The sequence below is a fragment of the Episyrphus balteatus genome, chromosome 1 (genome assembly GCF_945859705.1).
Source record: "Episyrphus balteatus chromosome 1, idEpiBalt1.1, whole genome shotgun sequence".
Lineage (NCBI taxonomy): Eukaryota > Metazoa > Arthropoda > Insecta > Diptera > Syrphidae > Episyrphus > Episyrphus balteatus.
The window spans coordinates 170,230,752-170,251,024 of NC_079134.1; the positions used below are offsets into that span (position 1 = coordinate 170,230,752).

The 20,273-nt window shown below is 32.5% G+C and overlaps 4 protein-coding genes across 10 annotated transcripts in view; 2 read left to right on the plus strand and 2 right to left on the minus strand.

The window, feature by feature from the left end:
- Positions 1-591, minus strand: part of LOC129906680 (uncharacterized) — a 39,493-nt gene extending 38,902 nt beyond the window's left edge. For 2 of the 5 annotated variants that reach the window (XM_055982558.1, XM_055982556.1), the window contains exon 1: positions 138-591. The gene's annotated coding sequence lies outside the window, so the exon portion shown is untranslated. The remainder of the gene's footprint in view (positions 1-137) is intronic. The other 3 variants (XM_055982557.1, XM_055982560.1, XM_055982559.1) reach the window with 3 other exon arrangements.
- Positions 592-5,504: 4,913 nt separating this feature from the next.
- LOC129906700 (tRNA N(3)-methylcytidine methyltransferase METTL6) lies at positions 5,505-6,404 on the plus strand. Its single transcript, XM_055982585.1, has one exon. The coding sequence runs from the start codon at positions 5,542-5,544 to the stop codon at positions 6,379-6,381; it is 840 nt and encodes a 279-aa protein (XP_055838560.1). The 5' UTR covers positions 5,505-5,541; the 3' UTR covers positions 6,382-6,404.
- Positions 6,405-9,742: 3,338 nt separating this feature from the next.
- On the plus strand, positions 9,743-13,595 carry LOC129906682 (CDK5RAP3-like protein). Its single transcript, XM_055982564.1, has 4 exons — positions 9,743-9,884; positions 9,948-10,122; positions 10,180-10,977; positions 12,970-13,595. Exons 1-4 carry the CDS (start codon positions 9,879-9,881, stop codon positions 13,509-13,511), a joined length of 1,521 nt encoding a protein of 506 aa, XP_055838539.1. The 5' UTR covers positions 9,743-9,878; the 3' UTR covers positions 13,512-13,595.
- A 1,116-nt stretch (positions 13,596-14,711) lies between these two features.
- The window catches only part of LOC129906681 (myotubularin-related protein 14), a 29,665-nt gene continuing 24,103 nt past the window's right edge, over positions 14,712-20,273 (minus strand). For 2 of the 3 annotated variants that reach the window (XM_055982561.1, XM_055982562.1), the window contains 7 exons: positions 18,958-19,682; positions 18,342-18,896; positions 18,189-18,284; positions 16,229-16,387; positions 15,887-16,153; positions 15,611-15,817; positions 14,712-15,539 (listed from right to left, as the gene is read on the minus strand). In XM_055982561.1, the coding sequence (XP_055838536.1) occupies positions 15,401-15,539; positions 15,611-15,817; positions 15,887-16,153; positions 16,229-16,387; positions 18,189-18,284; positions 18,342-18,896; positions 18,958-19,682 (2,148 nt within the window). In that variant the 3' untranslated portion in view covers positions 14,712-15,400. The remainder of the gene's footprint in view (positions 15,540-15,610; positions 15,818-15,886; positions 16,154-16,228; positions 16,388-18,188; positions 18,285-18,341; positions 18,897-18,957; positions 19,683-20,273) is intronic. The other variant, XM_055982563.1, reaches the window with a different exon arrangement.

Here is a 20,273-nt window from a genome sequence, read left to right on the forward strand (position 1 = left end):
AACAATATTCCCGAAAAACGTTTTTTTTTTTTTTTTTGTTCTGAATATTTGAAATATTAGACCAATCTAGACCAACTGATCTATCGACTCTTCTAAAACTCTTCTTCAAACAAAAAAAAAAAAACACAAAAACTTACTCAAAAACAACAATAACCGTTAGATAATTGAATCTACCTCAATAAAAATTTATCATTACTACAATTTTAATGTCTAAACAGAAACACCCACAATACCACATCCTCTTTTATACTAGTGCAAAGGTAGTATACGATGGAATAATTTGCATGACTGGCGATTGTTACGCAAATAAGGATCAATAGCCTATACAAGCACTCATCAGGGCAAAGTTTGTTGCACTTTTACACTAAACCATCACACAACAACAAATCGTCTGGATTTTTCATTCACTATAAACGTTAACGTGTGTAGAGGAATTTGAATTTATATTCATCCTCGCGCTAAACAATGCACTTGACAATCAGTTGGATTATCCTTAACACTTTTGAATAAAATCCTTTTGTATATGGCTTTGAGAAAACATACACACACACAAACAAACTGTGTAGGTATTTTGGATTATTATTTCAGTTTGGACTTTTCTTTTGCTATTTCAGGACTGGGGCACGTCCACCAAGTTGAAGAAACTATCGATGACTGTGGAGTATCCACAACTCGAAGGTGTTTATCTATCCTTTTTTTCTAGTATAGTTCGAAAACGCTATCTATAGGACCTAACATACTTTTCTATACGCCGCGCCACGGCTTGCACTTATAATCGGTCTATATTGTGTCTGAGTGTATGTGTGTGTTTTGTGGAGGCAGAAATGTAGAAATTTGAATGAAGTGGAAAGGTAATTATACGCAAGACAGGTTAAAAAATATCTAAAAAAGAAAAAAATAACAATAAAAAAAATGTATTTCGATGCAAATTGGGTCAAAGAAAAAACGGATGTTACAGTCATTTTTTTAATTTTTAAATATTTTTAGCTTTAAAGGTATGTATGTAATTGAAGGAAGTTATAAAAATGAAAATGGTGTGTGAGTTTGAGTTTTTATATAAAAGAATGTTAAGGACGTGTTGTAGGTCAGGGAATGGGAAATGCCTTTCTAATTAAGTGTTTTCGAAAACAACATTCTGTGATTGTGTCGTTTAGCTGATTAGACGTTAATAAATATGACCTTCACGCCTTCTTAAAAACAAGTGCTCATTAATTTGTTGTAGTTATGATGATTGGACTTGACAGTTGCTGTTTAGAAAATATTCTTGTGTTGAGTGATAACTTAATATCTATCGTATTATGGAATAATAAAAATCACATCTTCCGAAAATTTTTATATGTTTCGGTCAATTTATTAGGAGGCATGGGAATAATAAGTGGATTTTGAGTGATAATAATTATATCGTTTATGATAATTATATCTAACCATATGAGCTAACCATACTAAGGACTCCTTCCCGAAGAGGATTTCTCTTTCCTTAAAACCAATCTCATCCTTGTGGATGTTCTTAGGATAGATAAGAATATCTAACGGGCTCTGCAATTTCGTTTTTTTGGCAATCTTAAAATTACTTCCATAATTATAGATTTTCTTTTCGAAAAAATTCGTGAAACGTCTTCGTCAAGCCTTTTGTGTGATTTTTAGGCTGTTTCCCATTTTGTGTCACAACATAGCTCTACAGAAGCTGTAGTACCATCTGTAAAGTTTTATATAAGCAAACTATGATTCCAGAGATCTGGTTTCGATTTCAAGCCTCCACGACATAAAATAAAAAATATAACAGTACCCCTATCTCTTGCGAGAAAGTGACAATGGCTCAAAGAGTATCATTGGCCCATATGCATAAAAAATAGTAAATACTAGCAATATGAAATTAATAAGTATTAACTAGCTTTAATATTTTCATTCTTTACATCATTTTTTACAATTTTTCAATTAAAAGAATTTACTATTTTTATACCGACTTCCAAAAATTCGTCTGTATTTTTTTTTTTTTTTTTTTTTGTGTTTGTTACCTCATAACTTTGGACTGAGTGAACCAATTTTGATAATTTAGTCCAATTTTAATTTCATTCAGTTCTGGGAATAGGAACTATTAGAAAAACCATAAAACTAAGTTTTGATCCATGGAAGTCGGTTTTGTTTTTTGATAAAAATGATTATTTGGTTTCAAAAACAATTTTTGTAATTTTTCCCAAAAACAAATGGTACTTGAAAGAAAAAAAAGTTTTTTTACTTTTGTATCCTAAAGAAAAACATAAGTTTTTAAACAAAAAAAGGGATAGGTGAGTGAAATTTTTCTAAATAATCTAGTACCTACAGATAAAAGGTAAGAGTTTCGTTTTTCAAGCTGCTTACTATGACACAAACGGAATTTTTCATTTATGATTTCGTTGCGCTGTTTCATTTCAGCGGTACACAAATATTTATTAAAAACCAAAATTAAATTTCCTTTTTGTATTTTATTTTGCATTGTGTTTATGAAAAGAGTAGGTATACAAATAATGGTGTTCTAAGTAAAAATCTACATTTGCTGCATGGTTTTTGTAAGTTTTCCAGTGTTGGAAAAATCTTCACAATTTGAGTTTTAACATTTTCAATTTTGCTAACTTCGGAAGAGCTTGTATAGCTCTTTAATACATGTCTTATAGAAATTAAAAAAATTACCTACTATAAAAACAAAAAAGAAATTTTCTTTTTCAATCTGTTTTAAATTGATTTTAAATTATGAATTTTATCTTTTAATATGAAATTATATAGGTATAACATTCCATTAGTTTTTAGTATATATCTAATAATGTTAATTTTAAAAGTATATAATTTTTTGCAACACCCAGGAATCGAACTTCGTATCTGCTTGATGGCAGTCTGCCACTCTACCCACTCGGCCATCCCAGTATATTCATTAGCCCTGTTCCATTGGAGGTGGTAGTTTACTACTAGTACCTAGATGTTTTGGCTAATCTAGTACTATCATCTACTCATGCTCTTCTTCCCGAGCAGATACGATTTTTATTGAATTCGTTAAAAGTGCGTTCCATTGAAAATAGCTAGTAAACTATTAGTAGTACTTTGCCACCTCCCAAAGGAACTGGGCTATTAATGAAATCAAAAACTTAATCAGCTCAAATAGCAGAAATGTCAAAACAAAAAATGTCCGAGCTAAATTATTCAATTTTAAAATCAAAAAGTGTCCGAGCTAGCTTATATAAATTCATTAACTAAGCTTATCCGAAAAACAAGCTTTCTTAGGTTAAAGGATAATGGGCAAATTTGTATGGAACGTGGACTCTGCGGCCATTGATGAATTTGTTATTTTATGATGTTATTAAGTCTTACATATGTTTTGCAGAAGTTGTATCCTTGTGACGTGCTTAAGAAACGGATAAAATGCACTTTTGTATCTAACACTTTATGCAGATTGTCTCTATGTTGTAACTTTAATATTTATTTTAAGTGCATATTATGATAGTCTGTCATTTTCCCTAACTCTGAAGATCTTAATCTTGAATATCCAACCACTAGAATCCAAACTATTAATTTTTTTAAACAACAATTTCAATCCTATTTTGAGAGTTTTCATGTTCAATTTTTTGTTAGTTTGAATCGTTTGAAAAACTGTCTAACAAAAAACAAAAGTGGTTGGCTTAAAAATCTTGTATTATGAGTTCTATTGGTCGGATTTTCAAGATTAATGTCTTCAGGGTCAGGGAAAATGACAGAGCTTCATGTTATATATTTAAAATAAAAATATAATTCAATTTTTCCTTCACACATTAAACTATGCATTAAAAATACTAATATTGCAATATCTTGCATTCTTAAAGTAATGCCGCGAAACTTCCAATGTAAAAGTTTTTCCTAAGATATAGCTCTTTCATTTGATACCAATCTCATTAATGGCCGCTCAACGTCCAAAATGCCCATTCTCCTTTATTTAACAGTATTTAAACAACTTATTAGAAGTTGTTAAACAAGTTCGAACTTCTATAAGAAATTATATTCTGAAGCAATTTCAATACAAGCTGTATAAAAGGTAGTACCTGCGAGATTTCAATTTACAGAAGCTGTTGTGTTGGTTGGGAACTGCATCATATTCATCTCTTTTTTTCTTAATGAACGCGTCTAAATAAAACTCAAACTCACAAATGTGAAGTGGGCTTTATATTTCTTCATAGTGATTGAATCGCCCCCTAGAAAAATCACACACAAAAAATGACATTTTGATCAATTCACAATAGAAAACGTCAAATTGACAGTGACAGTTCTTCGAAATGTTTCTCATTAGGGGGGTTCACATTGACCAACTTACCGGACAGACCAGCCGCCATTTGGTCTGATCTGATGCTGTTTTGATAATGTGAACACCCATCCGACAGCCTGTCCGGTTTGCCGGATGGTTTTCAAAAAATTTTGATTTTTTGGTGGTCGGACCGACATGTTAGTCAATTAAACGACATGTCTGTCCGGCAGACAGTGATAATCCATTCTCTCTTATTTGAGAGCAGAATAGGGTAAAGATATATTAAAAATAGGCTGAAAAATGGGTTTTGACGAAAATTGTCTGAAGAGTGTGAACGAAAAATATAATTCGGCCATCAGGCCAAATGACAACCGGTCTGTCCGGTAAGTTGGTCAATGTGAACCCCCCTATTTGTTTACTATTAGGGGGGTTCACATTGACCAACTTACCGGACAGACCAGCCGCCATTTGGTGTGATCTGATGTTGTTTTGATAATGTGAACACCCATCCGACAGCCTGTCCGGTTTGCCGGATGGTTTTCAAAAAATTTTGATTTTTTGGTGGTCGGACGGACATGTTACGGCTCGCTTACACCAAATCCGTCATCGGCCGAATTATGCTCGGGCGTTGTCGGCCGAACTCGGCCGATAGAACCAAGCACATAGAAAGAAAAGAGAGTGCGTACACCACTGAAAGTGACATCGTCCGTTGACGTACGTTGACGCCCGATAATAACCGATCAACCGGCATAATCCGAACTTGTTTGGATTTTTCGTCCGTTGTCGGGTTGATTTATACATAGATATTGCTAAAAGAATTTTCTTTGCAAAAATTGGCGGTATGAACTTTCAAAAATATAAATTTCTTCAAAATATTCCATATAAAACAATTATTATATGCACTTCAAGTTTCACAAAGTCAAACTACAGACCGGCAGCGACATCCTAGATCGGAAGCAGTGTATGCAGACGATCGTCCGAGAAAGTCGTCCGAGTAGTTCCGACCCGATGTCGGCCGATAATTCGGTTTTAGTGTACGCGAACGGTTAGTCGATTAAACGACATGTCTGTCCGGCAGACAGTGATAATCCATTCTCTCTAATTTTAGAGCAATATAGGGTAAAGATACATTAAAAATAAGCTGAAAAATGGGTTTTGATAAAAATTATCTGATGAGTGTGAACGAAAAATATAAAACGGCCATCAGGCCAAATGACAATCGGTCTGTCCGGTAAGTTGGTTAATGTGAACCCCCCTATTTTAATTCTTAAATTTCTTAAATTTTAATAATCAACAAAATGGAACAATTACCAGATAACTTAATTGCAGAAACTTTTACAAAGCATGAAAAATGTCTCACCGACGAAGAAAAACAACAACTTATCACACAAAACAATCGTCTGGTGCCTGAATTCAAAGCAAATCAACTCGAACTAAATGCACAACGAAATTGGGATCTTTTTTACAAACGCAATGAGACACGTTTTTTCAAAGATCGCCGCTGGACAACAAGAGAATTCGAAGAACTCCTCTCCGAATCAGGAAACACACAGAAAACCCTCTTCGAAGTTGGCTGTGGTGTTGGCAATTTGATATTTCCTCTAATTGAAGAGAATCACAATAATTACTTTTACTATGCTTGTGATTTCTCTCCTCGTGCTGTTGAGTTTGTCAAATCGAATCCGTTCTATGATTCTACCAAAATGAAAGCTTTTCAATGTGACATTACAACAGACGTTGTATTTGAACATATTCCAGAAGGAAGTCTCGATATTGTTACCATGATATTTGTTCTATCAGCAATTCATCCCGATAAATTTTTGAAAGTTGTCCAAAATCTATGGCGACTCTTGAAACCAGGTGGTGTTATTCTATTTCGAGATTATGGTCTCTATGATATGGCACAGTTGAGATTTAAACCTGGACACAAAATTGGTGAAAATTTGTACATGAGACAAGATGGTACAAGAAGTTATTACTTTGCTGAGCGGGAATTATCTGATTTGTTTAGCAATCATGGGTTTGAAGTTGTTAACAATTCGTATGTACACAGAAGAACCATTAACCCAAAGGAGAATATTGACGTACCTCGGATATTTATTCAGGGTAAATTTAAGAAACTTGCAACAACTGATTGATGTTGGAATAAAAGTTATTTTCTATAAAAAAAAATGTTATATTATTTTTAAATTAATTTAATTTCAATTCTATAGGCACTGGTATCTCTAGTCAAATATCTTAAGTTAAGCATCCAAAATTGGTTGAATTCCTCTTCCACTTGAGCTTACGGCCCAAGTTTCATTTTTTCTTTTCGGGGCCACCCTTTCGGGCTGTGATATAGAATCGAACCACACATCCGACAAATTTTGTTTTCAAATCTGAAACGTTTTTATCTATTTTTGACAATATTCATGGCTCCGCTCTATTCTAGGAATGGACACTTTAGTTTCTCAAAAGAATGTTTTGCTTGTCGGTGGCGTTTTTAGGCCGAAAAAGAGTATGATCTTATTTTCATCCAGGCGATTGTATTGTTATCGAAAGGTTCGTAAAAGAATGAGTTCAAGCGGTTTATTCACTTTTAAAAAAATGTCATTTCTCGGATATACTGCATCATGAAACCGTTTAACATTCTGTACCATTGACATCAAACTATGTATCTTATTGTGATTATGAAAATATCGTCTCCATATTAAGGGTCCAGGGGAAAAATGGCACATGTCCACTTTTTGTCAAAAATAAACTAATGATGAGGTCTTGTAGTGCTTACTGAGTACTATCCTTTTATAAAACAAATTCAAGCCTTGCTGAAAAATAAAATAAATTGCACGACTGGGGTCGTACGTACTTGCTCTTATGCTTAAAGTATATAATGTTAAAGCTTTTTATTCAAGAAATTTAAAATTTGATATTTTGAAGAAATTTCATAGTATAAAAATATTAAATCTGTTTTTATAATTAATTAAACTCCGTTTTAAATTATCTTAAAAAAAAAAAACAAATATGTCTTTTTATTTCTTTTATAAAAAGTTATTTTTAGAAAAAAATTTTCGAAAATTGTAGGAGCTGTTTTTTAAAAAAATAATTTTTTATATATAAAAATTTTTTTAACATTTTTCAAAAAAAAAGTTGGAATGCCATTTTGAAGAAATAATTAATTTACACATAAAAACTAAATTTCAAAATTTTTCATTAATCCGTTTTCAAAAAATTGATTTTTCAAAAAAAAATTTTGAAATATTTTTTAAAAAACCAAAAATGCGTTTTTTGAAAATTTTCTAAAATTTTAATATTATTTTTACTTACACACTTTTGTATAAAAATTTTCATTTAAATCGGGTTAATGTTGTACGAGATATTCAGAAACGAAAAAAACCGTTCTATGACAGGTACCGTTAATAACGGTACAAAAAATATTTTTTTTACACAAAAATTTTAATCAAAATCGTTAGAGCCGTTTTTGAAAAAAATTAACTTTTCTATTTCCGTTATATGGCAGGAACCGTTAGTTTTGGTCATAAAAAAAAATTTCAATTTCCCCTCTAGGGAATCACCAAAAACTGCTAACTACCAAGTTTGAAGAAAATCACTTGACTCGTTTAGGCTGCAGCTCCAGATAGAGACAGACACACAGACAGACAGACAGAATTGCCGGACCCACTTTTTTGGCATTCTCCATCATCGTAATGTCATGTAAAATTGTTATCTCGAGTTCGATTTTTTTTACGAATCCTAAACTTGCCCTATAGTACCTATATCGCAAGTAAAAATTGTGTGGTTTTAGTACTAAGTTGTATGGAGAACAAAATTTTAAAATGCGTTTTTCTCGAAATTAGTTGGAATGGACTTGTGCTGTTTTTCCCCTGGACCCCTCATATGTAATCGCTTGAACGGGTCTTTTTAAGATTTTCCTTTCGATGTCGAGCTGTGAGAGTTTTGTTTTTAAATCGTCGTTTTTTGAATATCTACTATCAAGTAGGTATTTCACCCCAGGATAAGCTCTGAATGAATATTTTATACAAACGCAGTAGTTAAACTACATCCAAATTTAGGAAGTCAATTGGCATGATAAATAAATTCAACCCTGATTGTGTTAAGCATAGTGAGTATTATCAGCTTTGATAATTTGTCGGTAACCGGAACTATCATACCACGAAAATGAATCTTATGTGGTGTTAATGAGTTTAATGTCCAAAGATCGGATACACAATAGCACTGTTTCATTTGAGGTGGTAGTTTACTCATGACTGGAAATCTAGTAGGTACAACAACTACACAGTACTAGATCTACCACTTCAAATGGAACGGGGCTAATGACGAATATTAATTCTCTCATGATGTACCTACTTTGTTTATTTATAAACGATGTAATTTTTGGTGAGTATCTCACTAATCAACAAATTATTTATGAGTTGTTCTCATGATCACTCCAGAATTTGAATTTAAATGACCGAGAGAGTTAAAAGCAAAAAACGTTAATAGCACTCTACATTAATGGATATTTAACTGGGACCCATTTTCCAGCAGAAGTTGCTTTGGCTCGAGTCCATAAGCTTGTTAACTGAAATGGCATTTTTTATTCTAAATTTCCCAAGAATTTTGTGTCATAGGTTTGCCCGCTTGATATGAAGCAATTGAATCCTTGCTATATTTTATGGACATTCATATGCATGTACTAAGTTCACTCATTTTGAACTCCTTTTCAGTTATTCAAAAAATTTTTTTAAAAAATGTTGGTATCCGGTTTTGAAGAAGTTATTTTTCCACATAATGTATTTAAATAAAATTTCAAAAATATTGGGGAATATTCATAGACGTTATCTAAGTTGTTACTAAGAAAGACTGGAGTTTATCCTATTCAAATAACATTGGATAAACCCCATCAGCTTAGGATAAACTGGGGTTTAAAAACGACTATGAATACGCTCCATTCATTAATGCGTTTTGAAAAAAAAAAAAATTGATTCATCAGCTTTTGAGATCTGCTCCACATTCAGTTTAAAATTTTCGAAAATAATCATTTTCCATAATTTTTGGGTCTGAATCTATTCCCAAGTTCAAAGATTGTAAAATTTCGCTTAGAAAGTGTAAACACTGAAAAAATTAGTCCTAAAAATTTCAACTCCTGGCGCAATGTTAAGTGAGATGGACTATGACCTCAGAGGTCTGCGTTCGTATCCCAGCCTCCACCCACCATTACGAAGAAATGAAAAAGCCTTGAAGAATATGATTGTCATGCGAAAGTTCATATCTCCTGAGCCGACTTGGCAGTTATAGTGCATGCAAATTAATTACAAGCATTTCAAATTTGTATGGACAATTATCTCATTTTGAAGTTCATTTGGAAAATTCCATCGAAATCCATTTTTGCCGTAATCGAAATTGCCTTTTATAGATTTGCAATAAGTTTTCACAAATCACCACAAAAAAAAGTCCCATCTAAATGTTTAATAAAAACAAATTATTCCAAATGCAATTGTGAATATGTCATATTCAAGAGTTTCTGTCAAATGTCGTCAAAAAAGAGACCAAAATAAAAATATTTTGTAAAAAACTTGTTCTGCTACGTGGACAACAAAATAAAAAATTCTAATTTACATTTATTCCTCCTGAAAATTGGAAATTCTAGAGCATCAATATGAATGTAAGTATTCTTAATCATTCAATCGCAACTTCAGTTTTAAAATTTTCATCGAAACTCGTCTAGGAAGCTGATATTCCCATCGATATTCACACATTAAAACTACAAGATTGGCTAGTCAGTCGTCGAATTGTTCCAAAGAACATTCAACCCTACATCAAAGATATCCGTAATAAAATCAGCAATGCCATTCAGGATATGCCATCGAATGAACAGCTTATTAAGTTGTTATCTGGTGCACGTAAGATAAAATAGACACTTAACAATTTTCCACAAGACTCTCAAGTTCCTTTTCTAGATATCAACTATTACCATTGCAAAGAAATCGTTGATATTCTCAAACAAACTGAAAAAGATACAAAAAGTCTCTTTGGCAGCTATGGCAGTCAGCGAATGAAAGACTGGCAAGAAGTCATTCGTTTGTATGAAAAAGAAAACATTTACCTCGCCGAGACAGCCCAAATTTTCGTCCGTAATATTAATTTTGAAATTCCCGGAGTCAAAAAGCAAATAATCAAATTGGAACAACTAAGTGACGATGCTCTTAAAAGCATTCAAGATATGTCGAAGCATGAAACCAAACTTCTTAACGAGCACGCTGCACTTTTGCAACAACTTGGTTTAAAAGGAAACAATTTACGTGAAGAATTCACAGAAGTTTTACAAAAACTTCCTGAAATCTATGCTCATTCAATTCGTAACATTGGAACACTCAGCGAGCCAGTTGATTTGTATGCTGAGTTTTCCAAGAATGACAATTGTCTTCCAATTATTCGGCATTTAATGAAATTCGGAAACACAACTGTTTACCATTATATTCATAAGGAAGCTCCTTTAGCTGTGGAAGAGAATCCAATCAATTTGAATCTTCCTGAGGAGGAAATTGTTGGTGGAGATAATGAAATTGATTTTGGGACCGATGACAATGGGGATTCATCCACGATATCAGGAGAGATGATTGATTTTGGGGACTTGCAAATCGATACAGCAGCAGAATCGGGTGGCGATATTGATTGGGGTATTGAGAGTACCCCAGAGGATGCCAAGGAAATTGACTTTGATATTCCCATTGAAGAGTATGGAATGGTTATTGAAGGTAATTTACATATTCACGTTACTGGTTCCATAAATCAAATAACCTGGGAACGGATTTTCCTAACTTTTCCTTTTTTTTCTGCGTTATCGTAAGAATGTATTTGTATAGATGTCCCCCTGATTCCAAATACAGTCGACTCCCTCTAAGTCGAAATTCCGTCTAACTCGAACAAATTCTTTAGAATCTTGGACTATTTTCAATCCCTCCAAGTAGAATTTTTACTTGCTCTATGGTTTCGTGTCAAAAAAATCAAGGTTAATTAAAACTAACATATTGATGATAGAGAATTCCAGAAAAGTGGGTTTGGTCATGGCGACCGTAACCCTGTGCGTTGCGACCCGTTGATCGGTGCGTCCATCTATACAAGTCGCTACAGCCTTAAACGAAAAGACGGATTTTCTTCAAATTTGGTACAGATGTTTTTTTCGTAATTTACAAGGTTATTTTTTTTTTTGCTGTTATTTAATATGTATGTCGCTAAGAACGTGTACAAAATTTTCAAGTTATTGCAATTTTCTCGAATTAAATTTAAAATTTAATTTTAGTTCTAACATAACTACGTTTTTATTTTTTCTCAAAAATTATGTATAATGGAAATGTTGTATTTCGTTTTTTTTTTTATCACTAATCTCGACATAATTAATTAGTTATGTATTGTAATTTTCTCAAAAACAACTTTAACGATTTTGATTAACCTTTGTATACGTAATATTAAAACCAATTGATATAAAACCGCATTTTTGGTTTTTATCAAAAAACCAAATAACAAAAAAAAAAAAATTGTTATTTAACAAAAATTTGGTCCCCATATCGGCTCTTCTCCTAATAGAGGCAGTTTTTTTTCAGGAAATTTTTTTTTAAATAAAAAATAATAAAGTGTTAAATTAAAGTCAATTTGATTCGTTAAAAGGAATTTTATTTTAGATAAAATCACCTTGGACCAATTTATATTTTTTTTATAAACCTCATTAATGCAAGTGGTGGTTCAAAAATGTGTTTGCAATTTTAAAATAAATACAATTTCAAACATTCCAATCCGTTTAGGTAGGTTTGTTTAGGTAAACAATTTCTGTGTGTGTAAAAAGTGGAGTAAATTTCGAAAAATCGGAGCTTTAGAGTAAATTTGTTTTTTCCCCCAAAAGTGGAGCAAATTTGCTCCGATCCGAAGTAAGATTCAATAAAACAAAAAAAAAATGTAATCCCCCTAACTCGAACTAATTATGACATCTCGTGATAGTTCGACTTAGAGGGACTCGACTGTATATGTTTTTAATTGTGCCTTTTTTGCCTGTTTTACTCATCAGTGCCATAATAGCTTGAAATTTCATTCACTTCAGTTGAGATTATTTCGATTATGCCCGTAACATAACCTTAAGAAAATAAATTTGCTTGAACTGAACACATTAAAGGACTTTTCTCTTCTAAATTAAATTTCTTATTTTTTTCTCAAGCATTAAAATAATTTTTTTTAATTTGGTTCGATCTTAAAATCCAAATTTTTGAAAGCTTGCGAAAATCAGGTAGTTTGAGAGACTGTAAATGTACATTTATTTACCTACTTTTATTTTTAAATCTTTTTTTTTTTTTCAAAGGACACTGATTGGGCAAGTGGTCCCCTTTTTAAAGAATATCAACGAAAATGGATTTTTTAAAATTCAATACTGTTTTTAACTTCTATCAGGGACTAAAAATAGTTGAACGTATAAGTTCTGTAATTAATGGCGACATCATTACATTGAAGTGGATAACTTCGACAGTTTTAAATCAGGTCTACTCGTTTCTGCCCAAATAGAGGTCTTTCAGCTTATTTAAGAAGCTTCTTAGACAAAATCGCAGGAAGCTGTTACCTGAAGACTTTAAAAAGCTTTTGGTAGTTCAATAATTTCATAATTATATATCAAGCTAATTTTCTTTTTATTAAATAAGTGCCTTTTTTGAATTTTGTAGGTCATAAAAATCCTTTCGCTGCAAATAACAAACTTTTCATTCCAGGTGTTGGTGTTGATGGAGGAACTGCTAAAGGTGATGAAGCATACACTCTACTTGATTCTCCCAACTATCGCAATAAATTCATAGATGAACTCTATGAATTGGAATCCTTCTTAAAATGGCGATTTGTTGAACTAAGTCAAGTTGAATCATCGAGTAACATTTTATTCTCTCTGTTGGACAGTATATCGACTTATGATGCCCAAAGTGTTAAAAAAATGGTTGATAATATCGAAGGAATTTTAGATGAAGTTCAAAATGAAAACACTCGTCATTATTATCAACTCAAGCATTCCCATAAATATGCCGAAATATTGGCATCGAAATTGAAACAAATGATGAAGGCAGTCGAGAAGATTCGTGCAACAAAAGAAATTCAAAAAGAACGTTCTGTGGAGCTTAAGAAACAGAGTGTTGATTTGAAACCTGTTCAGGAAGAACTCATCAGGCAAACGAAAATTCTGCAAGATAAAATTGAAAAGGATATTTCGAAGCGTTATAAGAATCGAGTGGTTAATTTGATGGGAGGTTTGAATGCTATTTAAATTCGGCATTGAGGGGGAAAGGGGGTGACATTTTTTTGTTTTGTTAAACCAATTTTAAAGAAATAAATTTTATTTACACACAAATCAATAAAGGTATCTAATAATAATTTCTATAAGGAAACCATTTCAAGTAAAGCGGCAATTAAATTGTCGAAAAAGTACTTAAGTTTGCGTGTATTCAAAATCTATTTGTTGTTTACCCGCAATAAAAGGATACAAGTAAACTTTATACGCAAGACACAAAAGAATCATCCCTGAGATAAGTACAACATGGGTTTGAAATTGATAAGAAAATTGAGGCTGCTATCAGCTGCAAAGCAGTTAAGTGGATTAACGGTCGATTTGTTTCCAGAGTCCTAAAGTTAACGGAATTAATGCTTGAATCAGAGCAGGAGATCTCTTTTAATTCATTCTGTTGTTTCCTTTACATTAAATTAATAAAAACAAAAAATAAATTTCATTCTTACAAAAAAATAAAACCATTATTTTGTTTTTTTATTTACATACAAAATACAACAATAATAATTCGCAGTATAATCGTACAAGAGTGTTCTCTTAAATATTAGTGTAATTTGTTTTTTTTTTTATTTTTTGTCTCGTTAAAATACTATTTTTTTGTTTATTTTGTTTCTCGTATGCAATGGTACATTATTATTTAAAAAAAAAAAAAACTATTTGCATTAAGAATTACAGCCCTATTCTGCTGTTCCCGTGAATCTCAGATCCGATTCACACATTCGGTTCACTTTAACTCTACCTTCCCATCCTGCTATCCATCGGGTAAACTGCATTATCATCCCTCAATTTGACGTCCAGGTGAACGTCAAATTAAAAAAAAAATGGCGACGAAGTAAATTGAAAGGAAAAAAAATTTTTTTGTTTGTGTTTATTTGCATAGAAAAAATAAAAGCAGCCGATTAAATGTTAAGAAATAATTAAAAATTTATGAAAAGTGGCATTTTGCTTAATTTCAACGATGGTGAATTTATTTTTACAAACAAAAGTGACAGATCCGCAACATTTTTTATGCGGATTGCAAATGTATGGAGCAAGTTCATTCACGTGATTAGTGGAATACTGAACAACATTACCGATATTACCGACGTGAGTTTGGATTCCCCCCGATGAATAGCAGAATCGTAATTGGTGAATATTTAGCGATTTTTCCCCCCGATGGATAGCAGAATAGGGCTGTTAGTTCTACAAGAACTTGGGCAGCACTTTTTGATGTGATTTTGTTTTGTTATGTATTTGTATATAATGTTCTCCTTTAAATATCGATCTAATAATATCGTTTGTTTTAATAATTTCCTTTTATGCACAAAATTAAAAAAAAAAAACTCTTCTAACAAACACAACATTCTTTTAAATACATTTTTTTTTTTTTGTAGGAAGAAAACTCAAAGGTTTTACATCGAGTTGGATAATATGAATAATATTTTAAATCAGCACACTCTGAATTATTTATTTTTTTTAATTTATCATTATTTTTAAAAGAGCAAAAACAAACAAAACAAATTAGTGTTAGTGTGGGAGAAAAAAAACTATTGCAAGTTTAGTTTTTAAACAAAATTTAACATCATAATAACACGAAGAGTCTTTCAAGAACACTCTCCAATCTAACAGAATACAGAAATTATTTATTTATTTATAAATTGATATCGCTTACGGCTAAAAAAAAGAAGTAAAAATAAATAATAATGAGACAAAACATTAGTGTTTGTATAATATAAAAATAAATCGCTTGAAATTAATAATAACATTATTCTTTTTCATTTTTTTTTTTTTTTTTGTGTATCCTAATGTTAATCCTCGGCATTATAACAGCATGGAACAGGGATTATTTTTTTTTATTATTTTATTAATGTGGCACCTTCTTCTCTTCTAGTCTACGTAAATAGCTGGTCAGCTAGGGTTCCAATGAATGAAGTTAAATTCATGGAAGAACCTTCTTTGAATTTTAGACCAATAGTTTTTCCATACGATTGAATGAAAATAGCGCGAACAGCATTAAGGCGTTGTTTTCGACTGGGGAAAAAAGGAAATTTTTGATTACAAAAATGTATATAAAATAATTCATTAAAAGAGATAGTATTTACGGTGTTAAGGTGACTTTTGGATCTGTGGCAGCATTTGAAGTACTAGGTCCATTCGGTGCATCCTGTTGGCTTATGTAGCTGCTGTTTGTACTTGAGTCGAGACTTCCTGCTTCAGTGACAATTTGCCAACTACCAACAGATGATGTGGACTCTTGACGCTGTCGATTGGCATTACTTCCAGGAACAGATATTGGACTAGTTCTTATTCTTTACAAAAATATAAATAAATAAAATAAATTAAAGTAGGTTGCAATCAATTAAAAAAGTTATTATTACCTTTTCGGGTTTGGAGAACGACTAGTTAAATTGTTGCTTGGGCTATTTGCGGTGTTGTTTGGATTATTATTTGTATTGCTTGGGGGGCTGTTTGCATTATTTACAGTACTCGTATTACTTCCAATACTCATACTACTCGAACTACTCGTATTACTTGCATTACTTGGATTACAACTATTGTTTACATTGCTTACAGAATCAGCTACTAACATATCACAGTTTGAAGGATTTGAGTTACTATCGTTGCTGTCTTCGAAAGTAAAGTCTCTGTAAATATTTGCATAATTATATTGGTTAGAGGTAAACATTGGTTTTTAAGAAGTTTAATTGAATTTGTATTACAAATTGTTTGTGTCTGTAGTTTGAGTTTTGGCTAAGAACCTTGGGAGGTACATGCGGCATACAATGATGAATACGATCAAAGACAGTATTGTCATATCTGTTTGATTTAAACAATCTCCTTGACTTAAAGAATCTGCTTGACTTAAAGAATCTGTTTGACTTAAAAAAAAAATAGATTTGTGTTATCAACACAATTCGGACATCCAAAAACACTGATCTACACCCAAAAAAACAACAGCTACTAACGAATCACGATCAACTACAAATACTACGCTAGTCTTATATTTCAACAAAAAAAAATTATTATTGATTTCTTGTCCAGAGAGACCAATGTTTGAAAAGATTTTGATGCCACAATCTTTACTGAGTGCGCAAGAAAGGATTAAAAATAAATAATTAAAAATTCCATTCGTGCAGTACGACTGCTGCGTTCCTCATTTTATATTGAAGGTTTTAAATCATGTCACCAAGAAGAGACAAATTTAGGATGCTTAAATAGCAAACATTATCTGACAAAGTTATTGCCAATCTTGCATAAATCAAAGTACTTTGCTTTTCAAGGACGTTTTGAAAAAAAAGAAAAACCAACGAAAGCAAAGTAAAGCATTGAGAACAAGGCCCGATTCAAGTAAGGTTATATTTACTGGCGTACAAGGTCAATTGATTGTACAGCCTGGAACAGAGGAGATCATTTAACTTTTTCATGAAGAAAAACAATACAGACATCGCCCTCCCTCATCAGCGAAACCAACGTGATAAGATAGAAAAACATCGATATCCGAGAATACAAGACAACATATCGAAAGGATTAATCGGAGGATCGCAACATTTGTCAAAAAGAAACTAGGCATCGTCACACGACTATCAACTTAAACATAGGGAGGGATGAATGCACTTCAAGTGCATTCCTTCGTCAGAAAAGCATCCAAAGAAATCTGCAAACCCTCAACTGCATCCTCTCATCGACGGTGATATTAATGTAATATTTTGTAACGATTATCGTTTTCGTTGAAATGTAACTACGTACTTTGATAATCGTTTTACTTCAACTATACTCGTTAATCTTTACAACTGCCATTAACTTATCGTTTAACTTTCGTTTTCGTTTAGCACTCATAATATTATTGCGTTTAATAGAATTCATAACAGACTCAAAAAATATTTTTTTCGGTTTAGATTGGCCAAACGACTTTCTCGTTTTACATAATCGCTCTTTGTCATGAAAATCGTTTAAAAATATAAACAAGTTTCGGAAAGCAAAAAAAAAACCGATATCGACGATTGTGATAATTGAAGTTATGGAAATGAGCATCATCGTCGAAACGAATCGTTTGGCGATAATCGAGTTACGGAATGAGATACGCCCTTTCTCAGTATAACCCGGCGAACACAACAGGCGGATCACTGGTGTTAAGTGCATACTTAGCAGTTCTGATTCAATCGAGATCTTAAATGTTCCGATTAAAGGAAGAAAAAGATGGCACCATCTGTCTTCTTTCTTAAATAACAATTCCACCTGATAAAAATGATTTATATACAGAAGAAAGCTAAGTTAAGTCCAATAATGTTATTTTTGTACATTGCTTAGCTGATAAGCGTAAGTCAATTGAAATCATAATACAGTCGGTCCAACGAACGAAGCCTTTTGAATTAGAAAAACTGCAGAGACTTCGATGTACAAAAATCTTTTTCTGTCAAGTAACCTGAATCTTATAGGTTAAAATAATTAATAATTTTGCTGTAATAAACACACGGATATCCGTCTTTAAGATATGGCGCAGTCGAAAAATAAAAAACAAACGTTGAGTCGGAATTTAAATTTCGATTAAATTTAGAAAGGAACTTCTCGGATGGATATTAAAATAATTAATTAATAATTTCAAATCACAAAACAATAACCACATAAATTAACAGTATAATTAGAATAACTTTAAATACAATCACAATGTATAATACTTACTCTTTGGGTGTATCTTCATCACCGCCATCTGAGCGCACAACAACAACACTACTGCCGCTGCTGCTTGTGGTCTTTGTACGTCTTCTGACATTAGTACTATAAAAAAAAAAACAAAAGTTAAGACAAAATCATTATGCTCATTATTTAACTTACCTAGGTTCCGTTGCACTAAAATCATCATCAAGTATATATTTCAGTACATGAAAGCAAAAGAACATAATATCTTCACTTCGTTTTAAACGATCTGGCAGCTGATGTCCGAACAAATACCAATCATAGGCTACAGTAAAATAAGTCATTTGAAGCGGGCTCAAAGATTGATGTATTAGGCCATCCGCCCATAAAGACAGTCTCACAAGTGATACAAATAACGGTGTTCGATCCCAGCCACTTATGCAATGTATCAATACACCCGAAGTCTCTTCCTGAATGCATTTTAGTGTTGCTTTCAGATAGTTTTGTGTTATTAAAACCAAATCCCATTTTTTATATTCCTGCCAATTAATATCGATGTCATGGGCAGGTCCATTGATGGGTATACTCAATGAAGCATCTATGAAACTTTGTTTCCAATTAAAGAAGAGGTTCTTTGCCATGTAGTTATTGTCACGGAATTTCTTAAAGAATTCACAGCCGGGATATGGCAACGAAAGTATATTAAATTGTTCGTAATGATTTTCTGGATCAGCCTTTTCAGATGATGAAACACTGTAAGTAAGAAATATTATTAATTTTAAGAAGTTTTCGAAAAATAGAGTTAGAAACTTACGTCATAAAGTACTTGACTTTTCGCTGTTCAACCATGAGGTCCACAATGGTCGAGACGTTTAATGCTCTTAACAATTGAATGTCACTTTTAATTACTTCATCGTAGGAGAAAGGCAAAGGTTCGGTCGCTTGATTTACTAGGGATTCGTCAGTTGGATCGTTATTATCATCCTCTGTTGTTGAGTTAGTCGCACTACTACTACCACTACTACTGCTATTGTTATTTACAATGCCTGTACTAGTACTTGCTCCACCTCCATTCAAACAGTCATAAGCATAGTCAACCACTTTGCGACCATATGTTTCGGGCATGACCGATATCGTTGCCGATCGACAAATATATTTTCCTTTATACATTATCACAGGAACTGTAAATCGCTGTCTACATCTTGCATATTTCGCCATTGTTATGAGTTCACGAATTTTTGCAGCATCATAAAGATCTTCGTAGATAGTTTTTTGTGTTTGTTGTGGAAGGCTAGATGAGGTGTTGGCAAATGTGACATAAGCTTGTATACCATTGGCAAGCCCATTTATAATGGGTTTTGAAAATCCATTTGTGATGCCGGAACTTGTGCTTGGCATGTTCGAATGGCTTGCTTCAAATTCAGGTATGAAAATCCGACTAGGATAACGGGGACATAGAGCCCCATTTGAGTTGTCTAACTCAATGAGGCTGTAGTCGGCTTTAAAGAGGCTTTCACATTTTTTGGTGATGTCGTGTTCCTGCAAAGTAAATAAAATAGAAATTATTATAGATTTGAAATTTTCATATAAGAAGAGTGGTTATAGCATTTAATTAAAAGAAATGTTAAAAAAGAAAATCTCGCCCTAAGTGAAGGGTTTTCTGAATTGTCTTGGGAACTAACTTGCTTGCACATATTTTTATAGACATGCACCATATTTCTGAAGCAAGAAAAATGGAGTGCTTATAATTTGAAAACAGAATTTGTTTATTTGAGACAAAGCAACGGTAACTTTGAGAAATGGAATCGGTGCAGAAATCTAAATCCAAATAAAATGGGCAGTGTGACCTCATCTCAAGTGGAATAGTTAACTTGAGGTAAAAAAATGGTATTGTTTTTACTTGCGATATAGGTACTATATATCAAGTTATGCATTCGTACAAAAAAAAAAAGTTGAGATAACATTTTTCCATGACATTACGATGGTAGACAATGCCAAAAAAGTGGGTCCCGGAAGTCCGTCTGTCTGTCTGTCTGTCTGTCTGTCTGTCTGTATAAGGAGCTACAGCCTAAACGGATGGACCGATTAATGTCAAACTTGGTATGTAGCGTTATTCTGCGACTCTCCAGA